Raw genomic sequence first — 13738 nt, 5'->3', positions numbered from 1 at the left:
CCAACCTGACTCACTGCAGCCGGGAAGTAAAGCCCAGCCCCAGCACCATCGGCAGCTGGCCCCATATCCAAGAGCCCAGGGCCTGCATGAACCAATGTTCCCTGCTTCCTCCACATGCTAGAACCTGGTTCTTTACTCTGCTCTTTATTGACCTCCCCTCCCCACACACACTGTCTGACACCCATCATCTCAGGGTTAGCTCACTGCTCACCTCCAATGCCAGCCTAAGGGGGCCCTGGCCCAGGCCATATCAGAGCCACCCCACCCCCCGCAGACCAGCCACAGCAGCAGAGCCCACCTGTTCCCGCAAGGCCACACTAGGAGGGTCACAGCGTATAAAGCACAAACACACCTGTGGACAGTCTGTTTTATTGTCTACAGTCAAGACTAGACACATTTTAGAGTTACAGTCATTGCAGCATTGAGGACAGACACTGCTACCACCCGCGCCAAGCACCCTTGAGAGCAGCACTGCCCCTGCAGGGCTCCTACCCCAATTCCTTTGGCATTGTGTACTTTGGACAGGACTTGCACCTGCATCCCCATCCATATCCATCTGAGGGGCAGTGGCGAGATCTCAGCCCAAGGACCAGTCGAGGGACTTGCTCATGCTTCCAAAAAGCTGAAGCAGATTCAGATAGACCTGTACCCAACCTGACTGCACCACAGGCTCTGATCTGTGGGCCAGCCTTGCCTGGGCAGTGTAAACCAAGTTCTGCTGCTCCTACGCACAGGTACCTTCTGGAGATGGAAATTCTTGTCTCCAGGGATAGGGCCCAGGGCTGGCTTTCAAACCCAACAGCGATGAGACCTGCAGTCCCTCCCAGTAAAGTCTGCCTGAAAATCAGAGCTCCCACTACAGTTACTCTTGCTTCAAATTGTGCTTCCATCTCCCCGGGACTAGGATGGCAAAGATCCACTGAAATCCAGGGTTAGTACAGACCCAAGACTGCAGATAGGGCTGTGCTTGAGGAGTGCTATATCACCGTAGCAGCTATGGGGCCTAAGCAGGGGTTATACCCCAGTGGGGGATGCCCCTCAAATCACCACCCTCAGGATTCAGTTATCCCCCATATTGGGCCTTTTCTCACCCCCTGCTGGAACAAAGGGGATGGAGTCTCTGTCCAGGCCACACTGGTGAGAGGCAGCTGGCGCAGGCTAGCCCAGGTGAGCATGCCCCTGCAAAGCCCTACTTGTGTTACCGTGGGCTAGATCCGACCTGTCTGTGTGGATCTGGGGGCACAGCCGCTGCTTCTTGGACCGAGGATTATTTCCGAGGCAACTGCAGAATGGGTCGATCCTTGGGGGGGGATTGTGGGCAGGCCTGGGAGGACTATCAGCAGATATCCCCGCCTGTGCTAGCTGGCCTAGCCTTAAAGCAAGCTGGGCCAGAGGGTTTTGTAGGTGGCTGGGCTAAAACCCAGGTTATCTGCGCAGCCAAGGACATCTGCCTTCCCCAGGGAAGGAGACTGGCTGAAGGTGACCGTGAAGCTATGGCAGAGGTCAAGAAGCCCGTGCTACAGCCCAGAGTCAGCCACGTGACTGGCAGTACAGCTTGTACCTCTAGAGCCAGCTCACCCATGGCTCCAGTTTCTTCCCTCACCTGGAGTAATGATCCTGTCTGCCATCGCTTGGTTGCCATGGAGAAAGCTGCCGGAGGCACATTTGGCACAAGGCCACTTAATGTCCTGAAGCACCCGTTTCGTGCCAATGTCCCCAGCAGCGACAGCTGCATTAAAAATCTACCACTCCCCACCCCCCCTGCCCCGAAAAGGGAGTTGACACGGGGATCAGCCAGGGCTTGTTCTCACCAGCGAGTGGCTCGACATCCGAGGACTGGCTCGAGGGGGGGGAGGGGGGAATCGCCAATCTGCAGCAGCTGCCCATATGTTCGCCTGGTGCCAAGAGTCCCCTGGGTAGAAGCAAGGCTGCCTGGGGCTGCTAAGAGGAACCAGACCCTGGTGGATGGTGCATGACTCCCCCCCCCCCCCCGGCCTGATTAGCAGCTCAAATTTCTTCTTCAGAGGACGAGGCTGTCACAGCTCAGCAGCACCAGCCACGGTTTAGCAGAGAACCGCAGCCTGCAGGGCGACAGGGCACAGCAGGCAGCCCTGGCATCTCCCAGGAATGTCTTGGTTCTCCCAGCACCCCCCAGTGAACCCCAGGCTCAGCCCTGAGTTGAGGGATCCTTAGAAGGCAAACGAAGGGCCTCCAAAAACCTAAGGAAAATCAGCGTTGAAGAGCCAGTCTGAGGAATGGAAATGACCAGCCCCTGGCCTAGGGGGGAATCAGCCAGACACTGGGTCAGTAACAGCACATGGACCCAGCAGAGCGGGCAGTCACATCCAAGATCCAGCCTGGCCCTGAGATGGCCAGTGTCGCAAACACTCTCTCCGGTCAGATCTACCGAGGGGCCTGGTATCTTCTCCTAGCCTGCCCCTCCATCTGTTTAAAACGGGATCGGACCTTGATGCCAGGAGCTAACCCATCCCGTCCCCCATGATTCGTCACCCCAAAGCCTCTCTGGGGCAGATATGACAGAGTCAAACAGACCAACACACCAGACTGAGGCTGTGGCCAAGGTCAATAGCTTAGCCCCTACCAGGGCCTGACAGCCCCCAGAACGGCTTGCTGGGGGCCAGAACAGAACAAGCCATTTCCTCCCATCCCCCCGAGAACAGCCCCAGATCAGAGCCCCACCTGGCTGGTCGTGGCACAGGCGAGAGCAGCAAGGTCCAGCTGGTATGGGAACAGCCCTGCAGGATTTGGGTCTATGAGGCTAAGGAATGAAGGGGGCCAGAGGAACCGCAGCCTGTCAGAGGTTATGCTGAAGCGCCAGAGGGTTGACACATCAGCACTGAGCTGTAACCCTTGGCTGGAGTGTCCAGTCCAAGAACCAGGACTTGGAATCAAATAATTAAGGCAATGCCTAGCTGGAGTGTTAATGTACAGGATTCCCCATCAGTCCAGGATCTGTCCCATCCCCTTTTCATGGCAAATGCCACATGCAGCCTCCAGTCCATTGGTGCTGCCTAAGGGCTCCCTCCCGTCTAGTCTGGAGCCACCAACTCATTCGTATCGTTTAAATAGCAAAATAAATTACGTCAGCCTGGCTGGAGCAACCAGGACACGAAGAGACCGTGGGACACAGACACACGATTCCGCACCAACGTCAGCGCTGGCTCCTCCGGGACCGGCATGACAGACAGGACTGGATCACAGCCACACAGACAAAGGCACAAGCTGTTTCACAATTGAGTTGTAGCCACATGGAAAGAATGCAGGAGGATTTCTTGCAGGGACCCCCAGCCAGAGTTCTGGCTGAGCTAGAGTATCAAGTCTTTCAGGCAAGGAGAGGTCAGGAGGGGCCCGCGAGCCAGCCAGCCTCCACTCGAGCAGCAAAGCGCACAACAGAAAGTGGAGTTACCCGTCATTCAAGAAACGCCGGATGCTTCAGCACATTTAAAGCGCAGGGAGGCCAGTTCTGGTGCTTGCTTGGTCCAGAAAATTAACAGGAAGGGGGCAGGGGTGGAGGGCAGACAGCAGAAGGTCAGAGGCAAGGAGTGATTGAAGAGGCCCGAGAGCCAGTACAGGCTGCAGCCAGCGTCAGGAGAAAGGGATCAACATGAAAAGGAATAAGAGGTGGGGCTGGAAGCCCAGCCTAGATTCCAGCTCCCTGAACACAAGTCAGATCAGTGGGTGTCAGGGGGTCACTCTAGAGAGTTGTCGCATTGTCTCGAGCTAATCAGCCCCCTCACCGAGACTGCCTCAGCCCAGGAGGTTCATGGCTTAGGAAAACTGGAAGTGGCCATTTCTGCCCTGATTGACATCTTTAAAAAGGAACCCTAAAAAAGGAAAAAAGAAGTCTCCAATCAGAACCACGCTCCGGGCGCTGATTACATCACAGACTCCTTCTCGCAGGAGCCAACAGCAGCCAGCAGGATGGGCCCGTCTCTCTTGATCAGTGGGGAGCCTTCCTCCTCGCCTGGAACCTTGTTAGGGCCCAGGGCCTCAGTCTTGATCTCCATCAGCTCCTCGGCTTCAGTCTTCCCCATTGTCCTCTCTGTGTACACCTGCAGGAGGCCGGCTCCAAAGGCGTCTCCTTCCACATTGAGGATGGTGCAGGTGCGGTCCCTGAACAAAACACAGGAGGATCGGTGGGTGAGCGGACACACGACAGCAGGGAGTCAGATACTGCTCCCCAGCTCTGAACCAGGGGCAAGTGCTTTAGTGCCACCAGGAAACGGCAGCCCAGCGCCACCACAAAGCCCCTGCCCAGCAACCCAGAGGCGCTCACACAGCTCTTGACCTCTGGTTGGGCTGGACGCTGGCTTGGCGTGACTGTGGCAGATGCCACCAGAGGATTTCTAGAGCAGGAGGAATGCTGCACCCCGCAGTATACACCCTTGAGCCCCTGGGCACATCCCATTCAGAGCCTGGGATTTTCTTCAAGCTGGTCCCACTCAATCAGGCTTTTTAGCTGCTAGGCCTGGAGTGTTCAGACATGGGGAAGTAGCACCGAGCCCACTAACCAGGCCAGCTAATTCCGTAGCTCACCTTGGACAGGAGCCAGCATCAGCCTCCTCACACTGATCATGCCCACGACTGAAACACACTCCTCTGTCCTGACCTCCCCCACTCCCATCCCGCATCTGGTTACATGCGAGGGCAGCCTCACAGGCATCTGCCCCAAAGGCTGCTCTCGGAGACTGACCCACATACCCCCTTGCTTCAGCTGCCCACTGGCAAAGCAACACTGCACTGTGCCACGGGGCTTGTCTACGTGGCACCATCACTCCCCCTTTGGGAGCAGGTGCGGCTGCGTGGCAGGCGAACGCAGCAACCCCAGCCTTGCAGAAGCTGAGCTGCAGGCCAGCTAAAGGAATGGCCCTGTCCAAGCGGAGACAGCCTATGGGGAGTGCAGCCTTGTGTCACTTTGCCCCGGGCTCTCCCTGTGTGAGATTGCTCTCAGCTGCTTTAACTTGCTCTGCTGAGGCTGCAGAAACATAGGGAGCCTCCGGGAAGCAGATTCCCATGGACCCAGCCAGTCGGCCCATTCCAGGCAGCTGCACCCACTGAGCCCAGATGGATCTCTCTGTTCTACCCCATACAGCCCGCGTCAGTGTCTTTGCCCTCCTGTCCTGCCCTTACACAAGCCAGTCCACAGCCAGAATGAGGGAGATGTCGTTGGTTGGCAGCCCGATGGCTTCCAGGATGATGGCGAGGGTGAGGACGCCACCAGCAGGGATCCCCGCTGCCCCTACACTGGAGGCTGTAGCTGTGACGCTGCAAGAGGGAGGGGGCGAGAGAGAGAGAGAGAGAGAGATCAGACATGTCACGAGTGCAACAGGAGTGCTTTTACATAGCACTTTTCATTGGTGAATCTCAAAGCACTTCATAATGTAACTCACTTGTACTCACAACCCCCCTGGGGCACTTATTCTCATTCTGCAGATGGGGAAACTGAGGCACAGAGGGGCCAAGTGACTTGCCCAAGGTCACACACTCTGTGGTGGAGCTGAGACTTGAACCCAGGTACCCCAAGTCCTTGGGTAGTGCCCTAACCACGCGATCCTTGAGCTGAGTACATGGCCAAGGGATGTGTGTCAGCACTGCTCAGAGAAGGGACCTCCCAGCAACGTGACCAGCCAATGACAGGCCCCACTGCAGCCAGCAAAGCCAAGGGCAGAGTGAGCTCTTCCGCTTCCACCCACTGCTGGGGAGGAGCGTGGGCAGCATCCCTTGACCAAGGAGGAAGCATCCGGCTCCAATGAGCCACGGGACCATCTGGACACTGACCCCCTGGGTCCCCTTGTGTGATCTGTACCAGATGGATCGGCACGGCTGAGTGCCCCGCACTCAGAGGCAACGGCATATCCCAGTCTGACTCAGTGCCCACGCTTGGAGGGGGGTTCGGGGCTGGGGCAGAGCAGCTGGGTGAAGTGAAAGCTCCTACGACAACAGCTCATCTGTGCCTTAGCTCAGACAGTGACCGTATCCCAAACGTTGCCCCAGCAGTGTCTGTACTGGGGAAAAGCAGACACAACCCAGGCGTGAAGGTCGCTTTTTAAGAGCACAGCATGGTGGGGGTGGGGGTTGGAGATGGGCTCCCCAAGCCCCTGGATTGCCAAGACCTGGGAGTACTGCAGAGGCAGGACATTCAGCCTCTTGGCTGCAAACCCTTGTAACACACACTGGTTAGTGCCAGGGCTCAGCTAGTCATTCACTGAGCTCAGTTATAAAACAGAATCAACTTCCTGCCATGAGCCAGCGTCACATGAATCTCCCTGCTCTTGGCAGCAAGCCCCTATGTGAGGCAAGCAGGTAGATTCCCAGTTTCCGGCAGAAAGCCGCAAGAGGAAGGGGAACAGCCAGGTGGGGCCAGACAACGGTGCCTAGCAGTTAGATCAAGAACCTGAGAGTTAGGACTTTCGCCTCTGGGCAGAAACATGGTCTCGTGATTTGAGATGGAGACAGGACTCCTGGGTTCTATTCCAAGCCCCGCCACCGCTTGGCAAGTCCCATCACCTCCTTGTGCCTCAGGACCCCCCTCGCCCCGTGCAAGCCAGAGCTAATAACCAGCCCAGCTCTCGGAGTGGGGTGGGGCAGATTCTGTGGCTCGGTGTTTTAGCGCCAGAGCAGGGTGCGGGCTGCCCCACTCACAGGATGGTGATGACCTGGATGAAGTTGAGTGGGACGTTGTTCAGCTGGGCTATGAAGACGGCCGCCACGCATTGGAAGAGGGCAGCCCCGTCCATGTTGACCGTGGCCCCAATGGGCAGGATGAAGCGGCTGATGTGTTTGGAGACGCCATTGTTCTCCTCAACGCACTTCATCATCAGCGGCAGCGTGGCAGAGCTGTGGAGAGAGCAGAGCGTGTACGCTGAGTCCTCACGCATCAGCCCAGCTAGGTCTTGAGCCAGTTGTGTACGTAAGGGCAGGCAGCCCCCCAGCTGTAGGGAGGGGCCAATGCAGAACTTCCTAATAGATCCATAGCCCCCCTTCCCTGTGGGAGAAGGGCACCCGTAGGCTGCGCTACAAATGGGATACAGCCCCCACCAAGTTTGTTACCTCGTTGGTCTATACGCTGTGCTGTGCAGCAGCCAAAGCCAGGTGCTTCACAGGAGAATGAATGCACCTCACTTAACATAAGCAAGTTTCTTCCTGACCCCAGCGAAGTGTTTATCCCTGAAGCCCAAGGATGGAGAGCCCTACTTACTGCATCCTCCCTAGGATATGATTCTACTGGCCATAAAAACCTGAGTACTTTTCTTGACTCTTAAAGATACTAGACTTGTTAGTGTCATGCAAGAGTGAATTCCACAGGTTAATGCAACACTATGGCTGCAAGTTAAGAGTTGCTGAGCGACCACAAACCCAGCAGGAGTCAATGGGAGTAGCAGCAGCCCAGGACCACTGAAGAGGAGGTAGCATTTTCCTCAACTTTCAGCATAATCAAGCATTGTCTCTAGTTCTTGTATCACATAAAGAGATTGTTGGGTTCAGTGTGTGAGCAGCAGGGTGGTTTTGGGGTGGTGAGGTCAGACTGGATAAGCTGGTGGGCCCTTCTGGCCTTGGACTCTATGAAAGGACCTTCTAACAACCCCAGTATCTATCACCCTCTTTCCTTTCCAGGCCAAGCAGCCAGGGCCTCCCTGTTCTGATGGGAGCCTCCCTACAAGAGGTTCACTCAAGCCCCTAAGCACCTGTGCCCTCAGCTAGCATTGCCATACCTGGAGGAGGTGCCAAAGGCAGTGGCCAGCGCTGTGAAGATGCCCCAGAGGAACCTGTAGGGGTTCTTGCGTGTGAAGATGAAGTAGATAACTGGGAGGAGGATGAAGCCGTGGATGAAGTGCCCTAAGATACAGCAGAAGATGTACTTGCCCAGGCTGGTGAAGAGAACCACCACGTCCTCCATCTCCACAATCTTGCCAGCCACCAGGAACATGATACCAAGGGGAGCATACCTAAGGGCAGGAGAGACCAGTGAAGACAGGCAGACCCCCCTCAGCCACTATGGCAGGACAATGATGCCAGCCAGCATCGGACATTTGCAAACAATGACCAATTAACACCTCCCACAGGTTGGCAATTATACTCATTTTGTAGATAGGAAAAGCCAGGTTAAGGGTCTTTCCCCAGATCTGCGTGCAGTGGCCAAGCCAGGATGAGAACCCAGGAGTCCTGGCTTCCAGGCTCAGATCCTCAAAGATATTCAAGCTCCCTAACGTCCACCGAAATCTGGGCCAAATCCCTTTCTTAGTTCATGCTACTTCTCATAGGTCAGGAGGAATCCACATCTCCTGAAGCAAGTCTGCCCAGCACATGCTGCTCGGGAGTGGAGAGGTTGTTACATCAGAATGGCCATACTGGGTCAGACCAAGAGTCCACATAGCCTAGTATCCTGTCTTCTGACAGTGGCCAATGCCAAATGCTTCAGACAGAACGAACAGAACAGTGCAATTATCAAGTGATCCATCCCGGTATCCAGTCCCAGCTTCTGGCAGTCAGAGGTTTAGGGACACCCAGAGTACAGGGTTGTGCCCGTGACCATACTGGCTAGTAGCCAATCAATGGACCTATACACCAGGAACTTCTCATTCTTTTTTGAACCCAGTTATACTTTTCGCCTTCACAGCATCCCCTGGCAATGAGTTGCACAGGTTGACTATGCATTGGTTGAAGAAGTACTTCCTTTTGTTTTAAACCTGCTGCCTATTAATATCATTGGGTGACCGCCTGGTTCTTGTGTCATAGGAAGAGGTAAATAATACCTCCTTATCCACTTTCTCCACACCATTCATGATTTTTCAGACCTCTATCATTTCTTCCCTTAGTCATCTCTCAGCCTCAGTCAGGCTTTTTAATCTCTCCTCGTATGGCAGCTGTTCCACTCCCCCGATCATTTTTGTTGCCCATTTCTGTACCGTTTCTAATTCTAATATATCTTTTTTGAGATGGGGCGATCTGAACTACATGCAATTGTCAAGGTGTGGGCATACCATGGATTTATATAGTGGTATTATGATATTTTCTGTCTGATTATCTATCCCTTTCCCAACATTTTGACTGCAGATGCACATTGAGCAGATGTTTTCAGAGAACTATCCACAATGACCCCAAGATCTCTGTCTTGAGTGGTAACAGCTAATTTAGAACCCATCATTTTGTATGTATAGTTGGGATTGTGTTTTCCAATGCGCTTTACTTTGCATTTATCAACACTAAATTTCATCTTCCATTTTGATTCCCCGTCACCCAGTTTTGTGAGATCCTTCTGTATCTCTTCGCAGTCTGCTATGGACTTAACTGTCTTGAGTAATTTTGTATCATCTGCAAATTTTGCAACCTCACTGACCATCCCTTTTTCCAGATCATTTATGAAGGTGTTCAACAGCTCTGATCCCCATACTGACCCTTGGGGGACTCTGGTATTGACCCTTTTTCCACTGTGACAAATGACCAATTTATTCCTACCCTTTGTTTTCTGTCTTTTAACCACTTACTGATCCACGAGAGGCCCTTCCCTCTTATCCCATGACAGCTTACATTGCTTAAGAACTTTTGGTGAGGGACCTTGTCAAAGGCTTTCTGAAAGTCCAAATACAACAAGAGTACGCAGTGGGGCATGATCCCAAGAGAAGTGGATAAAGAGTCCAGCCATAGCCAGGAGGACTTTTGCTGATCCTTGCTGTCTACTCCTCAAGCCCAGAGAGAAGATTCTATTTATTGCCCTTTCCGGTCCAGAGATGCGAGCATCAGACCCTTCCAGAAGCAAAGAACCCCACAATCCACTAATGGATCCCCCCATTCAGCTAGGGAAAAAACTCCCATGATCCTTCCACTCCCATCTCACACTACACCATAGCGTTTCCAATACAGCAAGTCATTTACCAATCTCCCAACAGTGCAGGAAGAACAGGAACGTCCAGCTGCTAAGAGGAGACAGAGTTGGGTGTAAGCACTAACACATAATCACTGCTCCACCCGGCGTATCGGCATACCAGGAAAGAAAGTGCCAACAACATCTGCTGTATAATATTACGCCCCCGGCATGTGTCTGACCCGAGGTCAGCAGAGCAGGGATAGGTTCTATTTGTGGCTCTGCAGATGACTCTGCCACCTTGGATGAATCACTTGACATCTCCCTTTCTGTAATCAGGCTCACATCCAGTTCTTGGAGGGCTGAGAGCAAGGCACTAACTCTACATACTAGTGAGTGAGCCCAGCTCTTCCAGAGTGAGAATGTTAACGAATTAGCACTGAGCCAAGTGGAATGGTCTATGCTACACCAGTCTCCATTACAGCACAGAATCGCCACACAGCTGTCTGAGCAGCTTGGTAGAGTCCCATCCCTGGCTCATCTAGCTCCATAATTATCCCCACGGGCCTTTGCATCAACCCCCCACAGTTCTGGCTATCTACCCAGGGCGACGCACTACAGGAGAGAGTCTTATCACCAAGTTACCAGTCACTGCCCACCCCTCACTGAATCAACCCTCTTCTCCCCCAATAGGTGCAACTAGCTGCCCTTTCATACCACATGATCCAGGCGACCAGCACCATGGTGGCTTCATTGAAGGAGTTGAAGAACTTTATCAGGTTTTCCCCCTCGGGCCCAAGCTTCCGCAGAGCAATCCCAAAGACGATGGCAAAAACCACCAAACCCAGGATGTTCATCCCTTCCACTTCATCTCCCAGGGGAACCTGAGCAGAGAAGAGATCAACATTTGTCATCAGAGGAACAAGGTAGCTCAGAGAAGACAACAGACCAGGGAACAGAGAAAGGCTCTAGCTATTTGCGGATGCTTGACAGGCATGAGTTTGGCAAGGAAGGAGAGCCTTGTAGAACTTTAGCCATCAGTACTTTAAGGTCTCAGAAGGCTGGAGAACCTGGAGAGGTGACCTCCCTCCATTTGCAGGGCACAGACACACGCACTGCCTGGGTCTTGTTTTTGCAACCCTCTGCCCAGCATTCACACTACTGTACTGTCTGTACAGTCATGAGCCTCCATAGCAGACTATGCTGGGTGGCATCTGCAGGAATAAGGGAGATGGTCTGGATAGCATTTGTGAAGGTTTGCATCATACATAAGAGTCCTTCCATAACCACTTGACCGAGGACAAAGGCGAGCAATGGGAATGGCCTGTTCTCAGATCATACCTATCCAGTCACCATCTAATTTTTAAAAATACGGGGCTTCATCTTTGGGAGATAACACCACGTGTGTACTAAGGAGACCTGTCTGGCTCTCCCAGGGGTTCCTTAGACACAGTGGGGAAGGGAATATAGCAGGACGCAAAGCCTCTAGTTCTGAGAGACTACTACATCCAGGCCATGAAGAAGCTCCCTGCAACTATGTCCTATTCCAGAGCAAGGGAGAAGAGGCCAATGGGGCACCAGCAGTGTCCTAGTCACAGACAAGGAGGAATTAGGGTGGGGCTGGAGAGTTCCCGTCTGGACAGCACCTCTCAGCACCAAGTTCCCTCCAATCCAAACTGAGACAACAGCTTAGCGGATTTAGATGGTCCCACCCCAACTGGGCCTCACCACTAACCAATCCCATATGAGCAAATGGGTCCAACTCAGGGCAGCCTAGTCTCTGGCTCTGCTGTAAAGCAGAGGCCTGGGTGTGCAGCTTCTGACAAGGGGTTGGGAGGACAGCAGTTTCACCTGCTCCCTGTGTTCTTAGCAGCAGAGGCAAGGCTGAAGGTTCATCTCAGCAGAGATCAGACCAGAGCAACTTGTAGCAGCACCGTTCCCCCAGATGAGGTTCTTACCTTCTCCTCTGTGACAGTTTCATTGAAAACTCCCAGCTCATCAGTGATGTTCTTCCTGATCACCACCAGCTTGTAGCGGGTAGCATACTGGAGAGACAAAAGGGGAGATAAACTGCTTCACCCATGTCTTGTAGGCCCCCAACTCGTGTGGGGTTAATCACAAGATAGGCTGAGATGGAAAAACCCGCCCAATGTTGTTTAATGGCCAACAGGGTGGAGGAGTCTGCGCGCTTGGAAGGAAGTTATAGGTCACACTGTACAGCATAGTGACCAGTTACACTGCAGTTACATCTATAACCGCAGCATAATTGCCACAAATGAATATAACCCAAAGGTTGGCGCTGTGACAGATTTGCTTATGACCCCCTTGGTCCATTAGCAGTAACTGCACCTGCCAAACTATATTGTATGGAAACCCTGCAATTACCACAGTGCTTACACGGAGGCTTTCACCTGCTATCCAAATTCTATAACCACGTGCTCAGCCACACAGCTTGCCAGTTCCCAGGTGTATTTTTAGAATCCAGGTGCATTAAATGCACTGCAGTGCGAGCAGGCACCATGGTGCTGGTCTCCCACACAATGGAGAAGGGGCCAATTTACATCCCCATGTGGGATTTGCCTTGGTTTCTCAACCTGAGTTCCCGAACCACCCCACCCACCTGAGCTTAGCTCTCCTTTAAGGGCTCGCTCTCTCTCGCTAAAGGGCACACACTGATTGCCCTTTTTCAGTCTCAGGAGGCCGTCAGATACCATGGCACACCCATTACAAGAACCTGGAGAGACCGAGTACCACTTGGATCTACCTGATCCTAATTCAGAGTGACACAGCAAAACCACCACTGTATCTCTAGAGCAGGCGTTATGCACCCAACAGGTTCATCGTTTATTCTCTGCCGAGACGCCCCACTGTGCTAAGTGCTGCATAAACATATTGAGGACGCTTCTCGCCCACGCTAAGCCTATAGAAGGCAGCTCTTAAGAGTCGTGCAATACACCATGAGATTCACTGCTGGAGAGCTGGCTGCCAGCAACATGCACAAAACAGGGTACCACCTGCAGTATGAAAATTGGGGAACACACTGGGTTCCAGCTACACTACTGAACTGCGACGGGACTGTTCTGCCCCCAACACGGAGGAGATCTGCAGTGCAGGTGGCATTAGGACGGTGTCCTATACTTGGACAACCAGCCCAACAACAGTTTCTAGATCGGTTATTAAGGGGAGGCCTGCGGGACAAAGCACAGCATGTGGGATGATGCAGCGAGTCACTTACCGAGCGGAATGTCGCCGACACCAGGTTGGAAGGGAAAATGTTCCTGTGGAGAAGGAAAAGATTTAGACAGCGAAGCTTCAGAGAAATACAAGGTCACTGAATCAGCCCACTTTGCATTAGAGATCTCAGAGCAAAGGTTTGTCTATACAGGAAAGTTACATCCAGTTTGTTCACTCTCAGTACCCTGAATTAACTGTATAGAATTAAGTACGCAGCACGAAGCCATTATATCACCTTAAGGTACCTTATATGTACCTTAAGGTACAACCCTTGTTAATTACTGCAGCCACACAGCTCTGCAGTTGTTCAAATGAAGCAGGTAGCGTTCTGGGCAGCTATCTCCATAGTGCCAAGTTCTGCCGCTCAACTCAATGCTCTAGGATTTTTCTCACATTGCATAGTGGGAAGCCTCCCAGAACCTAGAGGACTTTTGGGATTTGGGGAAGGAGATCTGACAAACACACCCTCTCCAAACATCCTATCATTCATATGTATTTTGCCAGCGCCATTTTCAAACTGCTAATCAGGCCACCCTGGGGACACACGGAGCACCGTGCTCATGTCAGGATAAGGCACGTGTACTGGCAGTCACAGGTCTGGGACAGTGGGTTTGGATGCCACAGCAACATGGCCACTGACGGGGAGAAGAGGAAATCCAGCAGATACTTCAGTAGGGCATT

General features: G+C 53.0%; 1 protein-coding gene across 2 annotated transcripts in view; it reads right to left on the bottom strand.

Moving 5' to 3' along the window:
- Nucleotides 1-353: 353 nt before the first annotated feature.
- Nucleotides 354-13738, bottom strand: part of SLC1A5 (solute carrier family 1 member 5) — a 29326-nt gene continuing 15941 nt past the window's right edge. For both annotated transcript variants that reach the window (XM_030544464.1, XM_030544466.1), the window contains exons 2-8: nt 13059-13101; nt 11782-11868; nt 10541-10707; nt 7734-7967; nt 6664-6858; nt 5152-5286; nt 354-4134 (exon numbers count right to left, since the gene is read on the bottom strand). In XM_030544464.1, coding sequence (XP_030400324.1) covers nt 3897-4134; nt 5152-5286; nt 6664-6858; nt 7734-7967; nt 10541-10707; nt 11782-11868; nt 13059-13101 — 1099 coding nt within the window. In that variant the 3' untranslated portion in view covers nt 354-3896. The remainder of the gene's footprint in view (nt 4135-5151; nt 5287-6663; nt 6859-7733; nt 7968-10540; nt 10708-11781; nt 11869-13058; nt 13102-13738) is intronic.

The sequence above is a fragment of the Gopherus evgoodei genome, unplaced genomic scaffold, assembly GCF_007399415.2.
Source record: "Gopherus evgoodei ecotype Sinaloan lineage unplaced genomic scaffold, rGopEvg1_v1.p scaffold_34_arrow_ctg1, whole genome shotgun sequence".
Classification (NCBI taxonomy): Eukaryota; Metazoa; Chordata; order Testudines; family Testudinidae; genus Gopherus; species Gopherus evgoodei.
This window is presented reverse-complemented; position numbering and strand designations above follow the sequence as displayed.